The sequence below is a fragment of the Typha angustifolia genome, chromosome 11 (assembly GCF_048772165.1).
Source record: "Typha angustifolia cultivar Huaian chromosome 11, ASM4877216v1, whole genome shotgun sequence".
NCBI lineage: Eukaryota > Viridiplantae > Streptophyta > Magnoliopsida > Poales > Typhaceae > Typha > Typha angustifolia.
The window spans coordinates 13,963,592-13,986,990 of NC_133249.1; the positions used below are offsets into that span (position 1 = coordinate 13,963,592).

The 23,399-nt window shown below is 38.1% G+C and overlaps 5 protein-coding genes and 3 non-coding genes across 10 annotated transcripts; 6 read left to right on the plus strand and 2 right to left on the minus strand.

Moving 5' to 3' along the window:
* Positions 1–242: 242 nt before the first annotated feature.
* TRNAL-CAA (transfer RNA leucine (anticodon CAA)) lies at positions 243–326 on the minus strand. The gene has a single exon. It is a non-coding gene; the product is annotated as a tRNA-Leu (tRNA).
* A 503-nt stretch (positions 327–829) lies between these two features.
* LOC140769958 (rRNA 2'-O-methyltransferase fibrillarin 1-like) lies at positions 830–4,934 on the plus strand. Of its 2 annotated transcripts, none has more exons than XM_073110881.1 (7): positions 830–969; positions 1,050–1,366; positions 1,452–1,547; positions 2,328–2,405; positions 2,478–2,654; positions 4,346–4,414; positions 4,590–4,934. In XM_073110881.1, the coding sequence occupies exons 1-7, from the start codon at positions 954–956 to the stop codon at positions 4,764–4,766; spliced, it is 930 nt and encodes a 309-aa protein (XP_072966982.1). In that variant the 5' UTR covers positions 830–953; the 3' UTR covers positions 4,767–4,934. The 2 variants fall into 2 exon arrangements, with proteins under 2 accessions (XP_072966982.1, XP_072966983.1); XM_073110882.1 differs by having other exon boundaries at positions 4,351–4,414.
* On the plus strand, positions 3,083–3,156 carry LOC140771527 (small nucleolar RNA snoR60). The gene has a single exon (XR_012106182.1). It is a non-coding gene; the product is annotated as a small nucleolar RNA snoR60 (small nucleolar RNA).
* LOC140771529 (small nucleolar RNA snoR60) lies at positions 3,334–3,407 on the plus strand. The gene has a single exon (XR_012106184.1). It is a non-coding gene; the product is annotated as a small nucleolar RNA snoR60 (small nucleolar RNA).
* A 242-nt stretch (positions 4,935–5,176) lies between the features above and the next one.
* Positions 5,177–6,508, minus strand: LOC140769959 (protein SRC2 homolog). Its single transcript, XM_073110883.1, has one exon. It carries the CDS (start codon positions 6,397–6,399, stop codon positions 5,533–5,535), a length of 867 nt encoding a protein of 288 aa, XP_072966984.1. The 5' UTR covers positions 6,400–6,508; the 3' UTR covers positions 5,177–5,532.
* A 1,315-nt stretch (positions 6,509–7,823) lies between these two features.
* Positions 7,824–14,136, plus strand: LOC140770434 (uncharacterized). The gene is made up of 4 exons (XM_073111632.1): positions 7,824–8,305; positions 11,437–11,546; positions 12,722–12,871; positions 13,667–14,136. The coding sequence occupies exons 1-4, from the start codon at positions 8,209–8,211 to the stop codon at positions 13,709–13,711; spliced, it is 402 nt and encodes a 133-aa protein (XP_072967733.1). The 5' UTR covers positions 7,824–8,208; the 3' UTR covers positions 13,712–14,136.
* A 245-nt stretch (positions 14,137–14,381) lies between these two features.
* Positions 14,382–17,130, plus strand: LOC140770432 (BAHD acyltransferase DCR). The gene is made up of 2 exons (XM_073111631.1): positions 14,382–14,867; positions 16,038–17,130. Exons 1-2 carry the CDS (start codon positions 14,400–14,402, stop codon positions 16,950–16,952), a joined length of 1,383 nt encoding a protein of 460 aa, XP_072967732.1. The 5' UTR covers positions 14,382–14,399; the 3' UTR covers positions 16,953–17,130.
* Positions 17,131–17,810: 680 nt separating this feature from the next.
* On the plus strand, positions 17,811–23,398 carry LOC140770104 (DNA-directed RNA polymerases II, IV and V subunit 11). 2 transcript variants are annotated; one of them, XM_073111103.1, is made up of 6 exons: positions 17,811–18,100; positions 19,438–19,547; positions 19,639–19,728; positions 19,819–19,897; positions 19,976–20,071; positions 23,210–23,398. In XM_073111103.1, exons 2-6 carry the CDS (start codon positions 19,495–19,497, stop codon positions 23,246–23,248), a joined length of 357 nt encoding a protein of 118 aa, XP_072967204.1. In that variant the 5' UTR covers positions 17,811–18,100; positions 19,438–19,494; the 3' UTR covers positions 23,249–23,398. The 2 variants fall into 2 exon arrangements, with proteins under 2 accessions (XP_072967204.1, XP_072967203.1); XM_073111102.1 differs by having other exon boundaries at positions 17,960–18,100; positions 19,438–19,728.
* Position 23,399: the final 1 nt, after the last annotated feature.

Consider the following 23,399-nt stretch of genomic DNA (forward strand, 5'->3'; position numbering starts at 1 on the left):
AAATATTTTTTATTTTTTTTATATCTAATTAAGTTTGGAACTTGGTCTCAAACTATAGAAGGCTTATTAGAGTTGATAGATATAAGAAAGAAAGGAAAAAAAAAAAGGGCTAAAGGAGGGATAAAATAATATACGAGAGTTGTCTGCAAATATTGTGGGCTTCATCGCCCAATGGAATGCAAAACAAAGGCGCATTCATTAAAATAGAAAAGCAAAACAAATATATATATATATATATTTGGTGTCAGAAGTGGGATTTGAACCCACGCCCTCTCACGAGGACCAGAACTTGAGTCTGGCGCCTTAGACCACTCGGCCATCCTGACTTTATAGAGTTAAATCCTATTCAGAAGATCATCTTGGGTCTATGTTCTAAGCAGCAGTTTGAGACCTAATGGCCTAATATTTTTATTAAGTTGTTTTTGAATGATGCACAGTAGGCAGTAATTATTAGCATGGTTGTGCAAGACAAATAATATTTATTTTATTTTATTTTGCTCGAAATGCAGAATAAAAAAAGGTGGGATAAAGGGAAAACCCTACTCAAATGTGTAAATTTGAGTGAATTAGGACTTTTCCTCTCAGAACCTGAGACTCAAATCAAGATTAGCTATATATCATTAGCACAATTTTGTCTAAATAATTAGACTGGATCAAGCATGGAAAATTTGCATATTAGATCCCTAAAATTGAACCCGATAAGACTTGTTGGATTTGGATCCACTATTGGGTTTCCGGGCTCCGTTCGCCAACCCGAATTGTGGTCATCCGGGGGGGGGGGGGGGGGTTATTTTCGTCATTGCGATCTTGCGACACGACTTTCCTAAACCCTAAACCCTAAACCCACACCCTTCGACATTCGCTATAAATCCACCTTCCTCCCAGAAACCCTAGCTCGACTACCACTACTCCAGCCTCCTCTCTACCGTCAACATACACTGGTTTCCACTGAGATGAGACCCCCAAGAGGCAATCGCTTCTCCTTTTCTTCTCCAATCTATCATGGTTTCCGATTCGTATGTCTTAACATATCTTTTGATCGTTCTCAGGCGGTGGCCGCGGTGGAGGCTTCAGGGGCCGCAGCGATGGCGGCGGATTTAGAGGAAGAGGAAGAGGAGGAGGCGGGAGAGGTGGAGGTTCAGAAGGCCGAGGCGGAGGAAGAGGACGCGGCGGCTTCCGTGGTGGTGGAGGAGGAAGAGGGCGTGGAGGTGGTCGCGGTGGTGGAATGAGGGGTGGGAGCAAGGTCGTTGTTCAACCCCATAGGCACGACGGAGTCTTTGTTGCCAAGGGGAAGGAAGACGCGTTGTGTACTAAGAACATGGTTGTCGGAGATTCCGTGTATGGTGAGAAGCGGGTCTCGGTGCAGGTGGGTATTAACCATAAAGGTGCTTCTTTTATGCTATTATTTGCTATCTTTTGTTGTTCTAACAGTGATGGCTTCTCTATTTTAGAATGAGGATGGTACCAAGGTTGAGTACAGGGTGTGGAACCCCTTCCGCTCGAAGTTGGCGGCGGCTATTCTTGGTGGCGTTGATAATATTTGGATTGTAAGTTTTCTCTCTGTTTTTCTTGTAAGATTCTTTGTTTTTTGTTTTTTTTTGCTGTGTTAGTAGGTTGTTTCTTATTTTCCGTTTTCTTCTTTCTCAAATCTTAGCTGGGCATGTTCATATATTGCAACTTTGAGGGCATTGACTTCCAGTTATTCACCTTATGCAGTTATTTTGCAAGCATCTTTTTCAACAGTTCCATATTTTCATTGTATATAGATGTATAATTATCCTGTTGATGTCGCTTATCCTTTTGATATTGCCATATATTTACTTTTTTTATTTTTGTTTTTATATTTACTTTTTTGTTTTTGTGTTTGTTTTTCTTTTTATTTCAAGCTTTTCAGTTGTATCATGTATCCTGTGTTGTACTAGCTGAACCTCTTGCTCTTTCAGTGAATTTTTCATTTTATGAAGTATCTTGATTAGTACTCTCAATGATTTTCTTAATAATTGCGATTAAGTTCCTGTGGAATCTTTTGTTGATTGTCTTCTTCAGCTACAGCTTCTGTTGGGTGGTACATTTCATACTTAAGATAGTGTTTGTGCAGATTGAATGGTACACTTGATGGAGTATGATTCTTTACACGGCCTACTCATTTTGTTTTGAAACTTGGAATTTCCTTTTTGCTTTTTTGTTTCATTCATTTCAGAATTTGGAAAAATTTATCGTTGTTCCAGATATTAATCCGTTCCTACTACTTTTCTATGTCCATATTCATTCTGTATATCTGCTAGATCTTCAAGTTGCTGTTCCTAAGTTCATGATACATTATTCAGGCTCCAGGATCTCGAGTATTGTACCTTGGAGCTGCATCAGGGACCACAGTATCTCATGTTTCTGATCTTGTTGGACCTGTAAGTTCTTTTTACTCAGAATTTATTTTCTTGTAATGTTTATACCATATCTCATTACAAGTAACTTGACAGACAGGAGTTGTCTATGCGGTTGAATTTTCACATAGAAGTGGTAGGGATCTTGTAAACATGGCTAAGAAACGAACAAATGTTATTCCAATTATTGAAGATGCTAGGCATCCTGGGAGATACCGAATGCTAGTTGGCATGGTTGATGTCATCTTTTCAGATGTTGCTCAGCCGGACCAGGTATACATGCAATCATTGTTCTTTCCTATATTCTCAAGTTGTTCTATGGATTTATATAGGGTTATTTGTTCTTGTTTATTTTCCTTTAAAGATCATGGAGGGTTATGTTTATGATAATATTACTAGTTTTAAATTTCATCACAATTTCTTCCATGTAGCATGAAAGATCTTGTTATTGAAGCACTAGATACGTTATGGAATGTTTTGTTAAAACAAGGGCTATTGGTGGTTTACGTAAAATTTATGTTTTTTAATTCTTTATTTATCTTTAGTCAAACTTCAATTAGTTTGCCTAATTGGAATGGTCTCTCCCCTCCTCTCCCCAACTATCATCTTATTGAATTTTGTATTTCTTTTTTTAAAGCTACGACCGTTCGATTTCCTTGTCACATTTAAGTATTTTGCACCTATATATGTTTTTGGACACCAAGCAAATGATGAGCCTACTCGGATTCCCCTTCAGGACATCATAATGGATGATGCAATTTGAGTTTCTGATGCGCTTGTGTCACTAAGTTCTGTTTTCACTGTGCATTAGTTTCTATTACTTATCATGTGCATTTCACATCAATCCAACTATAATCTTATTGGATATTCTATCCCTTTTTTTATAGCAACGACCTTTTGATTTCCTTGTCAAATTTAAGTATTTTGCACCTATGTGTTTTATTTGGACACCAAGCAAATGATGAGCCTACTCGGATTCCCCTTCAGGACATCATAATGGATGATGCAATTCGAGTTTCTGATGTGCTTGTGTCACTAAGTTCTGTTTTCTCTGTGCATTATTTTCTATTACTTATCACGTGGATGTCACATCAATCGTGATTTTTCTTTTCTATCACATCAGTTATAATCTAATATTACAGTTGGATCTTTCTCGGATCTTTCTCGTAACAACTTTCTGAATAACTTTCTTGATGATTATTTTAATTCACATCTTGCAATATACATGATATGGCATCACATAACTCTCCCGAGGTGGGTCTAAATGTTGGGAACTTCATTTTCCATGTTATTTTATTCTTAGGGACTTTGGCTCTTAATAACGCACTTTACTCATTCTTGAGAAATGACTGCATATGGGTTATTTTGTATGTAAATATATACACACACATGCACGTACGTATACATAGACGTACACACCCATATACATATACGAATGGGGAGCATAATTCGTTGATTGCCACTAGGGTCCATGCAGCCACATCTGCCTAATGTCATCTCCTTCTGGCACTGCTGCTTTTCCTTCAAGAGGTGCCAGCAGAAGCTGGCAGCATCTGCTGAGTTTGAGCATTGCATGTGCAAAGAAAGGTCATTGGACTATGACTAGTATGGACAAGTAAAGTAAATTAGTGGAGAATGTAGCGCATGTGCAATTTAATGATTGAAATTTGATGGGTGTGGGATATTAACTAAAATTTTCCAATGTTTTCAGATGCCTAATTTTGTAAAAAGCAGGCAGTGGTAATGAATAGTTTACCTATTAGTTCATTCTTTGTCAGAGATCTTTTTATTATCTTGATACTTTGCTAATTATGCCTCTTTAAGTACCTGTTACCTCAGGAAATTAAGGATTCAAGTTCAAAAAAGTACATCCCTTCCAAAAACTGGAAAATGTCCACTATGATATGAACTACATTCTGCTTATAATAGTGGTTTAATTTCTAATAAGTCATTTGGTTCTGCAGGCTAGGATCTTAGCGCTAAATGCCTCATATTTCTTGAAGAATGGCGGTCATTTTGTGATTTCAATCAAGGTATATCGATTAATATTTTCAGCTTATGGGCAGACTTTTATTTTTTGCAGCCAGCTTCTCTGTAACCATTACTCCAGTGGATAACCTGATGTTGTTTACGTATGGGCAATATATTGTTCCAGTCCTTTCTTTTCCATGTTCAATTTGTTCATGTTTTGTTACATCCTTCAATCAGGCAAACTGTATCGACTCCACTGTCCCTGCCGAGGCTGTCTTTGCTCAGGAAGTGAAGAAGCTGCAAGCAGACAAGTTCAAGCCTTCGGAGCAGGTCACACTGGAGCCATTTGAGCGTGATCATGCTTGTGTTGTGGGTGGCTACAGGATGCCAAAGAAGGAAAAAGCAGCAGCGTAGAGTTATATTTCCTGGAGTAAAGAGATTAAATCGAGTGGGTTGCTATTTTTGTATTTCTGAAACGCTGCTATCTTTTGTTAGATCGACTCTTTAACTTGAAACTTTTAGCCCTTTTATTATGTAAAAGGTTTGTTGCTTAATTTATATTTACAATGCTCTCTTCTTCAACTTTGCTGTTGCGAATGATGATGTTATCAGATGTTTATAGTCAAGATTGTAGAGAGTAGGGAGAATATTACAATTTCTGACTTGATTTGAACAAAGTATCCCATCAAGGCTATTTAACTCGAAATCTAAATGCAATCTTCGACTGATGTTCCCTTTCATAGCTACTGGTGGAAGTGATGTTAAACTGTAAGTCAAAATTTGAAGTTGTAGAGGCCAATAAGAAAAGCTACTGACCTATCTAATACTCCCAAAATTATAGTGCCGTCCTACTAATCTATAATAAACTACTATAAATTTTACATACTATAACTTTTTATCAACAAAAAGAAGAAGAAAGAAGAATATGCTGGAGCCCGCACAATCTCGATGCAGCATATTCCAAGGTCTACATCCAATCGTTAAACTAACGCTACCCTTTGATAGTTCCATCTCCATTAAAAGCTTTTAATCTTCTTTTCAGTTAATAACATTCAATTTAAACACACTCTCTCTCTCTCTCTCTCTCTCTCTCTCTCACGCACACATACACAATAAAACAGCGAACAGCCCGAACATCGCACGAATAACTAACTTATTCTTCCACATTTGATTCCCGATTTTAGAAGTCATCTCCCCCATAACCGCCATCATCGTACGCGAGGTCGTCCTCCACCCTCTCCGCCACACCGTCCTCGATCTTGTCCTCCACGTAATCCACTCCCTCCGCCAGCGCCAGCCCTCCTAGTACACCCGCCGCCGCCCCCACCGCCAGCCCCGTCCCCATCCCAAACTTCGACTTCTTCTCCTGCCCCACCGGGGCCGACGTCCCGTACGCCGGACCGCCCGATCCATAAGCCGGAGCTCCGCCGTATGCCGACGACGGCGCACCGTAGGCTGCAGATGGCGGCTCACCGTAAGCCCCTGAAGCCGGCGGCGCACCGTAGGGGTACGGCGCAGGGTAAGGGTATCCGGAAGGCGGCGGCGCAGAAGCGTAGGGCTGGCCGTAGCCGTATGAATCGTATCCCCTGGATGCCGATTGGCCATACGGCGGCGCGTACGGGTCGTAATAGCGCGCCGGCTCCTTGACGGCGACCTTGACCTCGAGCTTCCCATGCGGCCGCCCCGACGGACGCTTCAATTTCAAGCTGCGAGTGGCCTTGGAGCCGATCCCAACCTCGTCGACGACGTCGCGGAGGGGGAGCCGGGCCGAGCCGACGAGCGGCTTGACGCCTTCGTCGGCGTCGACGTGGACTACGTCGATGTAGAGTACGGCCTCATCGAGCCGTGCCTGAGGAGGTAAGGGAATGAGGAGCTTCTCGTCCCAGATCGGATCGGAGCCGTTGTCGACGTCGACCTTGGTGGAGCACCTGGCGCCGCCCTCGATCCACGCCACCGCGTACGGCCTCAGCTCGCCGTGGCGCCAGTTCACGTTCTTCAGGTCACGCGCCGAGGTAATCGTTAACTCCACCTCATATCGAGATGCCATCTCTCTCTCTCTCTCTATTCCTTTTTTTTTCTCTCTCTCTATTCCTTTTTTTTTTCTCTCTCTCTCTTGTTATCTCGCTATCTAAGAATGATGGTGGACACGAGAAGAAGGTGGAAGAAGGATGAGGGGTATAGATGGCTATAAATAGTGAAGTGGATATGAGAGTGGCACTAGAGTTTGGATATTATTACGGAAGTGCCATCCCACTAGAAGATAGGGTGGGGACGAGGCGAGAAGGTTCCGAGGAACCTCCTATATTTGCAAATCACCGCCTATATTTTCTTTATTTAGCGGAACCGCCTTTGTCGTTGTCTAATTATTGAAGGATATTCTCAGCTTAATATCTGAAATGCCCTTCAATGGCCTTGTTGCAAAGGATTGAAGGGAGAACAAGGGCATTTCATTAAAATAAATAACTTGAATATCGTAATTAGAAGAGCCAATTATAAATAATAACCATATATTAGTTTTTTTCTCAAGCTATAGTTTGGTTCAAATCTACTATACTTTTAACTTAAAACACTCCCTCCTGTGTACCAGACTAAAATACAATTATTAGCCGGTCATTAGTGGTGAAATAATAATTTTGCTTACGTATTAAGTCACCAGTGAGTAGTATTTCTCTTTCTAGTCAGAGAAGTATTTTCGTTTAGATACATATGGTCATATAGTGACAGAAATTAGTCAATGATTTATACTATTAAATACGATGGACGACAAAATAACGGTTGCCTTTTGATTAAGACAGCAAGAGTGGGTTTAAAATAATTAAATTAAAAGTTAGACAAAAAGGTTTCGTATAATCTTTTTTTATTAAAAGAATATATTATAAATTTTGCGTTACGTTGTTCTGCATATAATTAAACTATTACTAAATTTTTATTTGAATTACTTTTCACTTATTTGGTGTGGACTAATGCAATTTATTAATTTTTCCATCCAAAACCACAGAAAAAATGATAAAAGAATTTTAAAAATTATTATAAAGAAATTTTCACATGACAAAATTTAAAATATTCTAATTGCTCTACTCCTTCTATTAATTTACTCCTCTTATTCCATTCTTCAAATCTAAAATAAAATACACTTTCATACTCTACGGCTATTATAGTAATTAGGTTTTTTATTAGTTTAAACAGAAAAATTAATAGTTTTATATTATCTAAATGAGGTTGAGTGATACAAATAAAAGTTTATATATAATTTTCTTTTAACAATTTCATTTAGACCTCTGAATTATTACTATTTTTCACATGCACTCTTTGAATTCTTTTATTACTCAAATAAACTCTAAACTAAAAAATATTTATATACACTTTTAAATTAAGAAAAAAATAACTATATATACCTCTAAACTAAAAGACTTTCTCGAGAAGTTGTAGGTAGTTAAAAAATAAATTAAAAAGTATATGAAAAAAATAATAATAATTCAAAGGGTCTAAATGAAATTATCCACTCTTTTTTCTTTTTTTGGTAATACACGACAATAGTGGTGGCAATCATGTAATTTGCTCAAAAATAGTATAATATACTATTAGGCCTTAGAGGGAGGGGGCATAATGGACAATTCAGCGAGAAACTACCCCAGTTGAGACAACGGGCCGTTCAAACTTCAAAGCCGGTGGCTATCCTGCAGTTGCCCGACGAATAAGGGGCAAATAAAGAGAGACCCAGGTCAGAAGACCCTTTATTGGACTAATATGACTTCATCCCCCTTCGAGATTAAAAAATAGAACTCTGGAGGAAAAGAAACGCTACTTGCCTTTATCTTTATCTTTTTTTTTTCCCCTTCGTCTCGCGTTATCCCCGATGCTCAAAATTATAACTACGCGGGATGGACGCGGTCTCGCTCGATTGGCTTCCCATTCAAACGTGGCCCACTTCCAACGAATGTTCCAAGTCATCGGTAGCATATCCACCTCTCCCTTTTCTTTTTTTTTTTTTTTTTTTACGTCAGTAATGTATATGATATTTAGGTCATCTAACATTTAAATAATATTAAATGGACTTTATTCTTTGTCTAGGAGGTAAGGAGTCGTTGGAGGATCTCATATGCTTGAAGCATACTGCACTGAATTCTTAGGTCATAAGAAACGAACCTGGCCAGATAGATATCCGACAGTGAACACCTTATGGTCTGTTAGGAGGATTAGGAGAACCAAAATCTACAAATTGGTTTGGTAAATTGTCAGATCACGGCATTTAGTAGCTCGTAATAAAGAATATATGCTCGAATTTCTGCGGTATCGTTTCAACTCCGGCAATTTAAAGTCTTCGTTTCGAACTTTTCACTCAAAAAAGTAGAAAGAAAAAGAGAAGAAGAAGGAAAAAGAATTAGCATCTTGCTAGTGTTGTGGCGTCTGATTAATTATTTTGTTCATTTTCCGCTAACATCAGTAGCAACATAATATTCGAGGAATTTAGTAGATAAATAATCTTATTGTGGCTTTTGACGACGTTCTGATGAAGTCGGCGTTTCCGCTTACTAATGCATCTCGGTAAGGCCGTCCTCTTGGGCCTTGGGTTTCGCATCAACTAGGGTTTTCTTTGATGTATGTTTCCTATAAACTCTTCATGGATTCTTATTAGTTTTCACTTTTCTTAATGCCGTAAGAGAAGAATGGTCATTTAGTTATGAATTGGCATGCTTGTTACTCTTCTGTCATGGCTGCTTTTGTTTGCTTAATTAGGGGAAGATTGGATACTCTTTTATTAGATTTCACTAGACATTATGATTGTTATCTTTTTTCCCCCTTTCCAACTTTTATGACAAATTATTGGTTGGCAGAATCTATTGAGAATCGCTTCTATATGATTTAGAATTATTGCGGAATTGTTATTATTATAGAGTCATGCATTTGATATGATGGCATAGAAGTTAGATGTGATCGTAGCCCGTAGAGGGCAATTGGGAGGGAAGTTATATCATGTATGATATTGCAGCTGTAGCCCGTAGACTGCATTACAAATATTGGAAGCTACTACTATTCTGGAGAGAAATGAATAACTTTATGCTATCTTATTCTTTTGTCAGTATAGTATTGGAAATAGATCTTGATGCTATAATATCTCCAGTTAGTGTCACTTCTGCTTCATTCAACACATTGCAGATTAAGATTGCTGATATAACATTTTAGTTTTCCAGTTGACAGATTGGCAGACTTACTTGGGTTTTTGATATTGTAGATATTAATGATGCCAAGGTTACAACTATATCATATCTACATGAATCAAGTATATGCTTTAAAAAAATTGAAATAATTATTGAAGTGTAGATGCCTTAGTTGCTTATAACCATGAAGGAAAAAATTGTCCTGTTTATGAGAGTTGGTCCTCCAAATGGTAGTCATAGCCTCTCCCTCCCTCCCTCCCTCCCTCTCTGTTTATCAGTTCATTGATCAATTAGACGTCAACCTTATATTAGCTGAACACATTCTTGGATCTGATGGGCTATCTTGAGATTGCTTGAAAGGATTTCATAGGCATCATATGACTTTTACGAAGGAAATTGGCTTTAAAATTATGCATAATCAATTCTGTTAGACAGTAATCTGTATTTGGTTTTCTGAGCCGAGTTCTATTCTGCTAATATATTGCTTCATTTTTTCCATGCTACAATAGTGATTGACTTCCTTGTTACTTCAATCCAATAGATATGTATCTTACTATGTTTCCTTTCACAGTTTCTGCTATTGACTGCTTTTTCTGTGAATACTTTATTAGGTTTGATTGCACATTGAGGATAAATGGATAATATATTTATTGATTTCTAAGAACATAATGGAAGTCTAATATCTGGTAAATTACGACTGATGTAAAGTTCCGTCTTGATGAAGAAAATTTCCAAGTGTTTGATTTTTGACCTTTAGTTGCCATTTCTAGACATGATGCAAGAAGGCTTCAAATGTAAAATGTTTTGCAGTATGTCCATGTGTTGATTTTAGTAATGTGCAATTATGCTGTTGTGCATCAAGGAACAATTCATGGCCTTTGTTATTCAGGTGATCAACAATATTGCAATTAGTGCTGTTATTTTGGAAACAACAATTTCTGTTGTGGATCCATGTTTTGGACCTCTGGTTCCTGCGCTCTTTCTGTACATTGGATCAATTTATTATTGACCAGCAGTTGTTGGTTGTAGGAGAGTGTCTTCAGCCTTCACTTTATGCTTTTTAAATTTGAGTATCCGGTTGCCATGTGCAATTTAGGAATCTGTTCTTGCTTAGGTAGAGCACTTGATTGCAGGACAAGAAATAGTTATTAGCTGTAGTCTTTATCATTTTTATGATAGTTACTATTAAAGAAATGATATGCCAATATCTCTGTACTTCGTCAATGGTTTTACATTGTTTCTAGCTGATAATTTCTTCTGAAGGTTGCAGGACCCTTCTATTGCTTTTTGGTTATGTGACAATGATGCACTAACTCTTCCGAATGTCTCTTTCCTAATGCATAATTTGCTTCCTAGAGCTCTACAGAGAGTCATGGATCAACCTCTGAGTAAATGACAGCTAGACTGTGTAATAACTAATAAAGACTACTGTAAATAAATCAAATAGAAACTCTCAGGAACTTAGCTCAAATATTAACAGTTTTAACCTGCTATGCTGCTACTAAGTGATGTCCCCTCACTGAAGCCAGTGTGTAATGCAGTCCTTTAAACTTTCAAGCAATCTACTGTTAGTTTAGTGCTTAATCTGATCGAGATTTGTGATATTCTATTGTGCTAGTTTCACTTTCTAAACCTTCAATCTAATAATTCTAAGATCTTGAGCTGATCACTTAATTGATAAATTTCCTTCTCTAAGTAGTTTTAGTTAAATTACATATTTCCTGAGAATCTTGGCTTATAAAAGAGCCTGAAATATGGAATGACAATATGTTTTATTTTCTGTCTTATAGTTGATCCGGAGAAGTAAGTGTGGTCATCCTTGTGGGTCTATCTTGTGTTGTTTTTTAGATGATATCAGAAGCCAATATGGAATGACAATATGTTATTATTTTTGTCTTTTTGTTCATTTCTTGTGCATGATGCAGATAGGAAGATAAGTTCTGCAGGGATAGGGCCTCTTGGTGTCATTTCTGGAATATACCATGGCATGTACTCGAAGATGGTAGCTGGGCATAATTCTTTGAAAATGGCAGAGGTGATAGCCCTTTGGAATGAATGTATGAGCGTTTGTAGGACAGCAATGCTGTGTCATAAGAAACTTAATTTTATCATTACTAAGATATTCACTATGCAGTAGGTTCACTAATAGCTAATTCTTGCATTTACTAGAGTAATTTTTTTTCAGTAAGGACTCATTAATATAGTTTAAACAGATGGTTAAATGCTGCTAGGTTTGCTACATAGAAACAATAAAGTAGAAGACAGGCAAATCAATGTGGTATTACAATCATTGATGAGCTTCACATGCCGCATTGTCCTAAATTTACTAACTTATCCAGCCATAACTGTGAGCGCCAACCTTTGTCTCAGGCAAGTTGGCCCTTGATGTCCATCTCTTTCACTATGGTCTTTGTTATCAATTGTGAATATAAGAAGATTGCTTATATATGTGACATGTATGCATGGAAATCTACTGTAGCTTGATACTTCAAAGTCAGCATTGTCAATACAGTTTCTGCACTGAGGCTTATTCACTTAAAATTCATTATGAATCTTTGTTTTAAATTGGATCTCTTTGTTCAGTTGCTGAAGCTAAATTCGAATTATCTATACTGGTGGTAAATTCAAATTATCTGTGAACTTGCCTGCAGATATATTTGTCTCCAATTTTCTTTTCCGTTTCTTCTTTCTTTCTTATTGCATGGTTCCTTTTTTTTTTTTTACTTTACTTGAACATCGTAAAAGAATGTCAAAATGTCAAAATGTAGTAGTAGTTGCTCTGTTACAAGCAATTTAACATCTGTTAACATAACTAGCGGTACTGCTGTTGAATTCTTATGTGTAGAAACTGGCATAGCATTGAGTAGGTCAATATTAATCTCTCTCCCATTTGATGGGCATGTGCCAGCCTTGTTGTCCCTTCTTTATAACATTTGATTTGGTTGATTTTTCAGCAAAAGAAGAAAAAGTGGATAGTGATACTTGTACTTATCTTATTACCACTCAAATTAATTTATCGAAAGCACAATCTTATTTTGCTTCGTTACTGGAATAGTAGGTAAATGAATTAAGATCACTTGTAGTTTCTTACTCCATTCAGATATATCACTGTTCTTTGTGCTTTCAAAAGAATCTTCTGTAATTTTACTTTACCTTTGAACCAGATCCAACTTGGTCATAGTGAGGTAACAATTCCTAGGCACTCTGCAGGATCAAGTCTGCAATCCAGCCTCTGTGAGCCAACACTCCACTGAAGTAGGACCACTGAGGCTCTTTAAGTCGATTCAATCTTCTATCATCGGATTGGATCCAATGAAGTTGATAAGGTCATCATTCTCCTCCATTTTGCAAAGAAAAGAAGTAAGACAAAATCTATATATTTTTCTTTCTTGTTTCTATCTTGCAGTATTTTCATTTCCAAATTCTATAGCTTTCTGGAATAATCTGTCAGTAAGTTCAACTATCTGAAAATAATATATTCTCCCATTCCACAATAGAGGATTGCATTTATACACATTGTTTTCCAAGGATTGCCATGCCGATACTGGGTCAGCAGAGGGTATGCCAGTTCGCTGTGCCTCAAAGATATTCTTTTAATGTTTTTTTTATATATATTTGGTTTGAGTATACCTATCAAAGCTTACGATAGAGTAAATAATCTTATAAATGACCTATTTTATTAAAGATATAGCAACAGCCAAGTAAAACATAATTTAATAATTAATACATTATATGGTTGTATGCATTCATTAATTGACAATAATTTAATATTTAGAATCAAAACGTAGTTCAATGTAATTAATCTAACATGTTCATATATTAATTTTGACCCAATTTAAATGAATTTAATATATTAAGTTTAATTTTTTAAAATTTGAGGAAAAATTTGGAGAATTCTAATCGTGCTGAAATTTTAGCTAAAGTTTTATAAAATTTAAGTTTAAATTAACTCATATGGAGTTAACTAATGTATTCGTATACCAATTTTGACCCATGACATGAAAACTTCTCTTTAATCGTTACGTTTTAAAGAGTATTCTTTTTATAGATCTAGCATCAAAATATTATATCTATGTAAAAAGACCCTTATAAATAATAAATCTCTACACTCTAAATTAGTTTTTAAAATATAAAAAGAACTGACAAGTTGTGCAGGTGCTGCATTCCGTCATGGCGATCGGCACGGGGCAACACACCTAGGCACGAGACTGTGCCACTGACCTGTGCCGAGTGTCAAAACTCCATCGGTATGGCTCGACCATCCTTGTTGTTTTCCATAAGAAGGACCCACCCAAGCTTCTTAAATCTTTTTTCTCTAATTGCATGCTTACTTCCACTTGCACATCTAAAACAATGAACTTTGCTAGCACATTTGCATGTTAGTCCACGGCACGAGCACCCCGCCCAAGCATTATAATGGCACAATTAGCGTCTTATCTTCCTGAAATGTCATCCTAAGTTGGTCGTATACATCTACAGTTTCTCATCCTCAATGAACTGACATCCATTTGATGACTCTGCCAAAGAGGTGGCAGTGCCATTTACATGACAAGAGCTTTAATGCAGCCCCATTTTCAGCTGAACCATCGCTCATTCACTACACTACACTACACTACACTACTCTGTGAGGTGTGGTGAAAACTAATAATGTCCAACTCAACCACCCTTGAAGCCACTGCATTTATACTGCCAAACAACCACCCCATGAAGCCCATAAATGCCACCTCCACCCAACCAAACTCCATAAGACCCCCCATCAATAACCTCAGAGTAATGAACCAGTTAGTCTTTAGCCTATATAATATAACCACCACCTTCTTCTCCCACACTCCCACACCACAACGTTCTGTGCTCTCTCCTCCCAAAATACCTCCTAATATACACAACAATGGTGGCAGGTAATGGAACGCCGGCGAACGGGAAGGTTGAGGCCACCGTAAAGGTGACAAACAAGGCCAACGTCCTTCCTGCCAAGAGCCCAACAATGCCTTCATGCCCGTTGGCTACCTTTGACATTCCTTATATAACATTCTATTATAACCAGAAGCTGCTGCTGTATAAGGCAGAGGGGGAGTTTGGGGAGTTGGTGGGAAAGCTGAAGGATGGATTGGCTGCAGCTCTGGAGTGCTTCTATCCCTTGGCCGGGAGATTGAAGCAGGATGAGGAAGGGGTGCTGATGGTGGAATGCGAGGGGGAGGGGCTGGTGGGGGCTGAGGTGATCGAGGCGGTGGCTGAAGGGGTTGCGGTGGCTGAGCTAGTGGAGGCAGACAGTAGCGAGAAGCTGTTGCAGGAGCTGGTGCCGTACACCGGCGTCATGAACCTTGAGGGGCTCCACCGCCCGCTCCTCGCCGTGCAGGTGAGTACTCACACACCTCCTCCTGTATTCCATCCTCTGCAACTTTGGCCCTCTACTGCATGGTACTGTGTGAATTAGTAGTGAATTTTCTGCAACTCAAGTCACAGGAATTTGCTACAATCTGATTGAGAATGCACTATCACATTGAGAGTTTAGACTCCACAGGAGCTTGACTTGCTTTTTATCAACTAATGCCCATCAAGTGGGCCACACTTTCCCTGGATTATCCAAATTTTAAGGATCTAGGCTTGTTCTGTTTTTAACACACAGTATAGTTTGTCAAAAGTTGATGCAGTTGCATTAAACATACATGATGATAAGTACTTAGTTGAAAATTTACTATTATGTTCTTTAGTAGATTTTTTTATATCACTTTATGGTGTTGGCTTGATGTTAAAAAGTATAATACAAGCTTCCACATTAATAGTAGATGGAGAGTCTGTGGCTAGCTAGTTACTCTGCTGGTACTTCCTTTAAATTGGACATTATGCTATCTTCCTTTAAAAAAAGGCATTGCCCAATTTGACAGTGGTTTAGAGTTAGTGTTACAAGACTAGAATGAGTTGTGTGGAGGGGCATCAGTGTAACACATAAATAGGCTAATTTTATGTGTTTCAAGATATAATATTTATATTGTTTAATACAAAACTAATATAAACAAAAGTCAGTGTATTTTTTTTCCTTTTCTATTAAAGGTTAAGAGAATTTATTTTGACACCTACTTAGGATGTATTTGATTGGTAGAAAGTGAAATTAATAAAGTGTCATACTTTAGGAACGTTAATTGACTAACTTTTTAACTTTCTTTTTATAAAAAGAAGTTAAAAACAGAAAGTAGAATTATTCTCGGTGAATAAGTAAGTCACTTTCTTAATTTATTGTTTACAATCAAATATTACAAATAGACATGTTCTTAAAAATAACTATTCTTTTCCTCATTTTTAAGCAACCAAACAGCTTGGAGTGATTGCCCTGCATATGAGCCTAGAATGATATTTCCTCATATCCATAAACTTTTTTTTATTTTGTGTGTGTGTGTTATACTTTATATATGTAGATGAGATTTATTAAATATATTTTTTACACAAAAAAGGAGCATTTTTAACTCTTTTTTCTTTTTTTTCTTTCTGAATTGTTTTAAACCTATAATAATAATAATTTGTGATGCAGTTAACGAAGCTCAAGGACGGGATCGCGATCGGGTGCGCCTTCAACCACGCGATCCTCGACGGCCAGTCCACGTGGCACTTCATGTCCTCCTGGGCCGAGCTCTCCCATGGCGGCTCCTCCGCGGTCTCCGTCCTCCCTCTCCACGACCGCCTCCTCGCCCGCTCCACCCGCGTCCCCGTAACTCTCCCCTCCTCCCCCTCCGCCCACGAGAAGCTCGACCCCAACCGTTCCAACGACAGACCCCTCGTCGCCCGCCTCTTCTCCTTCCCCTCCTCCCTCGTCGACCAAATCAAGAACTCCACCAACTCATCCCCCTCCCCCGACCCCCCTGCTTCTTCTCCCCCCTTCTCCACCTTCCAATCCCTCTCCGCCCACGTGTGGCGAGCCGTCTCCCGCGCCCGCGGCCTCCCCCCAGACGCCCTCACGGTCTTCGCCGTCTTCGCGGACTGCCGCCCCCGCGTCGCCCCTCCCCTCCCCCCCTCCTACTTCGGCAACCTCATCCAGGCCGTCTTCACCGGGGTCCCCTCCGCCCTCCTCCTCGCCCACCCCAACCACTTCGCCGCCTCCCTCCTCCAATCCGCCATCCAGGCCCACGACGCCGCCGCCATCACCAAGCGCTTAGAGGAGTACGAGGCCAATCCCAAGATGTTCTACTACAGCGACGCAGGCGTCAACTGCGTGGCGGTCGGCAGCTCGCCGAGGTTCAAGGTGTACGACGTGGACTTCGGGTTCGGGAAGCCGGAGCGCGTCCGGAGCGGGCGGAACAATAAGTTCGACGGGATGGTGTATCTTTACCCAGGGAGGGATGGAGGGAGGAGCATTGACGTGGAGCTGACGTTGGAAAAGGAGGCCATGGAGAGGTTGGAGAAGGACGAGGAGTTCATGCCAACCGTAGTGGATGCTGCTGCTGCTTAGTTTGTCTGCATGCGTGTTGTGTTGTTCTTTTTTTTCTTCTTTAGAATAAGTGGTGGATAAGATTGCTATTTATGGTAGTGAATGTGACTGGTACTATATATAGATAGTAATTAAGTGTGTATGTAGGGTGTTTAACGATAAGCTTTGTTGTTCTATCTAGTTAAAATCCTTCATCTTATCTCTACTATATATATATATATATCTGAGGGAGGCTTTGCCTTGTCGTGCCTTCATAGAAAGTTTTTTTTTTTTAGTACTGTTTGCATATATAAAACATCACAACTAAGCTTAAATTAATTTTACATGGTCTCTTGGACTCCTCCCACAATCCTAGCCGCCACTAACCCTCCAAAAGCACCACAATCCTCTGTGTGTTTGGAGATGCCAATGCCTCAATCCCCATCACCCACCTCCTCCTCCTCTCAGCTTCCACTAACTTCGCCTTGTCTTCGTCATCCTATCCCCTTCCTACTTAAAAGTTTCATCTCCTTTCTCCTCGAGCCTACCTCCTTATTGTCGTCTCCCCCTCTCCTTCCTCTTTTTCATCGTCGCTCCTCATTGAGTTAGTGAGCAGAGTTTAAATTTTCTTGAGCTACAAATGAGCTAACTCAACGTAGTCCTCTTCAACTCATCTCCATCTTAAGCTGAGAAAATTTTGCTATCCAATTGGGGTTAGGCTCAGCTTAGTCAAGCTCGACTAGTTTACACTTCTAGTTACATATAAATAAGTCAAAGTCGGAGTCGGATTCAGATAGTAGATATCGGATATCCATTTAATTGTAAAAAATATTACTTTGTTCCATTAACCCGATCCGACCCGCTAACCCAACTTAACCCTAACACCATTAGAGCCAACCAAATCTCGACGGCTCCACCCGTCGCCATTCCGCCTCCATTCTCCAACTCCGTCGTCTGTCCCCCTCGTCATCGAGATCTCTGCCACGCCGGCCCCTTTCCTACCGTACTCCGAGACTTCGTCGCCGGCGTCCTCTTTGCCGGCGTGGTGGTGTCAATCCACCTCTGATCGGACCCGGTCCTCCGCCTCGAAGAGATCTCCGCGCCTTCGAGAAGCTTCGAGGAACTCCGGTCGCGATCTCCTCCTCTGGACTCGCCGGGGAAGTCCATTTCACGCTCTTCTTGTCATCTTTGTAAGATTCTAGTAACATCCTTCTCAGCAATTTTGTCATTTTAGATAAACTTTTAACCATTCTCTTGATAGGTTTGAATCGGCTCTAGTTGATATGAAGTTGGATTCAGTTTCCTTTATGTTATTAGAGTAGATGATTGTTGTTTTTAGGTATAGAGAAAGTCATTATGCTTTGTTGTTTTCTTTGGATTCTTGATACTGCCGTGTAAGATGAGCTGGTATTGCAAATTTTCTCTTGCTCTGTTCTATTTCATAGCGTTGTTTGGTTGCAGTTGATCTTATTTTCCTTTTAACAGCACAACTACATAATCCTCTGTATAATCTTGGCATGTTATATGCTTTTTAACCCCTATTTTTAGTTAATTAGCATGCTCTTTTCAAAGGGAAGAATGCTAAGAGACCTTTTCATGCATATTAAAAAGGTGTTTGATTGACAATTATTTTTAGTTTTCTAGAGTATATCATGTCTCTTTTGTTTCCATCAATTTATCATTTATATCCAAATTTGTTTGAGATCCGGTTCGTTTTCGATCTATATCTGTGTCTGACTGTCTGCAGCAATTTAGAATTCGATCTGTATCCGAATTCATATCTGGAGCAAAAATTAAATAACACAACTAGAAGAAGATCTCATGAAAGGTCTAGGGAAGGAGCATCTTGTTGTCCTTATAGACAGAGTTCCTTATATAACAGAATGACATGTGTAGGGTTCTATAGTTCTTTCATGAGGAACTTAAAATTCTTGTACACCTGAGCTTGCTGTTACTATTTCTTTACTTTATTTTATGCAGTTGCACCCTGTTACATAATATGCTTAATCTATCATGCTCTATGTCTTCTTTTTTTCACATTTAACTATGAGGGGAAGTCTGCTTCAGGTCATCTTATAATATAAAAGAATGAAATATTGCTGATATATTAATGCATTTTGTTTTCTCAAAATAAAATGTAAATAATAAAGGTTTTCTTTTTAATGTTGACTGAATATTTGTGTTATAATTGATATCCTTATCTGTAAAGGAAAAGAAAAAGCTTAGAATACTAAACTTTATTCGAGTTGTTAAACAATCAATTGTTCAATGTTCTGTCACATTGTCAGCTGTTGCTTTATGAGCTTATCTACATGTTCAAGGTGTTTTCTGTAGCTGTTCTATCGGAATGATTTGAATAAAGTTAATAGTTTTCTTTTTGTTTAATTCATTGTTCATATAGAATGGTAGCTCTATTTGTGTTGCTTCCTAAGAACATAGATATATTATTTCTCCCACTATTTGGGGGAAACCTTATGCAATGCATTGCCCGAGTTGTCTTTTCATCCATCCAATGATCTCATCACAGCTCACAAATTTAAGTAGCCTTAGTCATACTAGAGAGCAAGGAAGCGAGCAAGCAACTATGAATGCTCCCGACCGTTACGAGCGATTCGTGGTTCCTGAGGGTACCAAGAAGTAAGCTAATCTCCCTCTATTCTCTTGGTTGTTCAATCTCATCTCCTCACTTCCGCTCCACAAATCTCTCATTCTTCTTATCTCACTATAGGGTTTCGTACGAGAGAGACACAAAGATCGTCAATGCTGCCTCTTTCACTATCGAGCGCGAAGACCACACCATCGGCAATATCCTTCGCATGTTCGTTCAATTCTTCCCCCTTTTTTCTCTTATTCTGATCAATTAATGGATTCATTTCCTTTTTTCTGATGTAGTTCTTGATGTTTGCAGGCAGTTGCATAGGGACCCAAATGTGCTGTTCGCAGGCTACAAACTTCCACATCCTCTCCAGTACAAGATCATAGTCAGGGTAATTTTTTTTATAGATTATGGGTTTTTAGGGTTTCTTGGTAATTAGAATGAAAATTGTTCATCGTGGGAATTGTAGATTCACACGACGAGCCAGTCATCTCCGACACAGGCATATAACCAGGCGATAGATGATCTTGACAAGGAGCTCCAATCTCTCAAGATAGCATTTGAGGTTGGATAATTTCTTCCTTAAATTGACTCTTATCACTCTTTTCATAACCTTAGTTTTTTTAAAGTTATAACCATAATTATGCAAATCAGAGAATAGAACATTTGGAGGATCTTTAAAATTTCAAAACAAGTTCTGTATAGGCATATCATAGCAATATGTAGGTGCTGTATTTTACATGGCAGCTCTGGTGAGCTTGTTGTTAATTATTTGATAAATAATGAAGATGACAATAAATACTTGGGTAAAGGCTGGTGTGGGTAGGATAACAGTTGTTGTCATTTGAAGTTTTGGAGTTTGGGTTGAGTAATAAATGTGGGATATGGACAAATAGGCATGATGAGTTGATGTGGTCAAAAATAAAATTTCAATAATTTTAGGACTTGCCAAAAGTTTTCTTTAACCTAGGTGTAGGATGTGTATTCTGCTATTCACGAAAATAATGTAATTCATCTAGTAAGAATTCCTTCAATTTTAACAGAGTTGATGTGGCTAGGACCATCTCAACACTAAGGCCCTAAGTTCAACATTGTCAAATAGGGGTCTTCATAATAAAAGCCAAAAAATAGATTATATAAAATAGTATTTAATATATTAGGTGATTCATGTGAATACTTTTCCTATTTTTGAGATGTTAATTTACTACTTAAGTTTTATTGTCCACACAAATACAATTAATTAAGTCAATTCAGGGGCAAGCTAGCTAGTTAGAGGACAATCCTTGATTCAATTATATAATTATATCACATATTAGAGATGCATTTAATGTTTTATAGCAAGGTAACCTTAACTAGGTGTTGAATTCATGATCATTTTTGTACCTCTGCCAATGTAATCTTGAAAATTTTCTTTTATATATGTAACTTGTATTTTTCTTGGGTAGAGATATTTAAAAAAAAAAATCTGTGTTTGTCTTTTATGTCACATTAGTTTGAAGTAGTTGTCCTTTAGAGAGCCTTATATTAAGGAGTAGCTTTTCTATAATGTTAGATATATTAATGCACAAAATAGAACTTTTGGAGGATCTTTACACCAAGTTAAATATAGATATCTCATTGGTGTCCATCCATGAAGCGGAATGGATATCTCATCAGCAAATAATATGAAAGGAAGCACCAAACAATTAGGAAGAAGGTATGAATTAATGCCACAAAACATATCTTATAGTGCCAGTCCATGAAAGATAACAAACAACTTGAATCATTTTGCACATGTATCTGCACGTTGGAAGCACAAATCTTTTATTCCGTAGACTTGTTAGGTTCTTTAAAATCTTCATTATCGTTGTTAGAATAATCTCTTCAGTATCTTTTAGGATCTCCTTGATATTTTCATGATTCTCTTCAAGATATCTTGATTTTTTATTTTTTCACTTCATTGACACATTTTCTTCTCTCGCACAATCATCTTCTATTGATTCTCTGACCTTTCATGAGATAGTGACTTAGAGGTTTTAAAATGTATTCAGTTCTTTGTTCTATTTTTTGCACAAAGAAGATCCTTAGATGGAAAGATTGGTTCCACACCTTAAAACTCGCTGGAAGTAATTTGGTTATTGATCATAGTTCACAGATATAAATAGGAAATCTGATGTATAACTTATAAATCTGTATGTATAAATGGCATAAGGCATATGTTATTAATATATATAATTCATTATTCATACATTAAATTGTTTTTCTAAAAATCAATCTACTGATCTTTTATCCTTGGTGCAAAAGAAAAGAAAAAGGAAAAGAGGTGAGGGCCTTTTAATGCGCTGTGCCATCATGGGCCAACCCAACTCAACAATGTAGTGCCCCACTTAAATATGTTGGTATATGGAGATTAAGGATTGAAGTTTTTGTTAACTTGGCTCATGGAGTTGTTGGTTTGGCAGTGTTGGTTGCTTGGACTTTAAAATGAAAGTTTTAAAAAGGTTTCAAAGTTGGACAAACTTGGAATGCTTAATTCTTTGAGGCTTCCATTTGTTCAACTTAATAACCGTTCTTGATTCCAAACAATTTGTTTTGATTATACATTCTAAGATATAAAAGTTTCCTATATACAAATGTGATCCTCCTTCTATAGTTTGTCTTAAAATGTCATATAAGAAGTCAGTTATGAAGTGTAGTGCGTATAAAAAATTCACTACATAACTTGTTTATCTATGATTTTCTTCTAGAAGGTGAAAAACACAATTTCGTGCACACAAATTACAATATATGATACTGTAGAATTTGCCACTTCTTTCATTTTGTATTTTCTTGCTATAGAGGCTGAAACTGAAAATAATAGGAGTTTGGATAAGCTTCATCTCAAATCCATCAGTTTGTGCTGAGGATACATTTATTTCCCAGTAGCCACTTGAACTTCTACATGGAAAGAATGGAGCTCACCATGTCTCTTTGAATGGTATACACATCCAAAATCTTCCTAAGTTCAGTATTTTGAATATAGGATGAAGAAATTCTTGACCATTGACATAATTGAAACACAGGTGGTTTCACAAGATTAATTATTTAATTATGTGACGCTGATTTTGGCATGTTCAAAATCAACATTCTTTTAGGCATCTTACTGAAATCGACCATAATTTCAGATTGGCACCTACTGAAACTAGAACAGTTTAGTTTGAAGGATGAATCTTACGTGGTGGGGACAATGATGCATCGGTTTAGTACACACACAACCCACCCACACATATATGCAGCGTGAATGACGAGGATGAGCTTGTAGGACAGTAGCAAGATGTTCCTCCCTGCATGACTTTAATCCCTGTCAAATAAGATATGTGGATTGTTCTTTCATTTATAGTGATGGATATATCACTGATCTTGCACTCATATGCAATGTTACACTCATATTATCATCCAGCTCCTTAATTATCTGCATATCTCATCTCCCTGTTTATTTATTTTGTATTGCTTATTGTAGTATAATAGAAATGAAACCCATAATACATTATCTTAGACCAGTTTGACTTGGAGGAAGATAAACAGAATTATATGTCTGATAGTAATTTGTATATCTTAGACCTACTGAATTTTGTTTAGGTTCAGATGCATTAGACCATGTGTTCTTGTGCTGCTTAGTGTTTGTCTTGTACTCAGCATGCAGTAAGCGTCTAATGCACCTTGAGATATTACTTTTGGTTTGCAGGATGAGGTGAAAAGGTTAAAAGCTGACCAGGGATACTAAGATAGTGTTGTGCAGACCAGCATGGGCGAATCTATTTTGTAGAAATGAAACATGTCTAGTAATTACCATGGAGCTGTTTAATTGGCAGGAAAGTTTTATGTAATACTTATTTGGAACTTATATGAATTCTCAGTGCACTTTCAAATTGAAC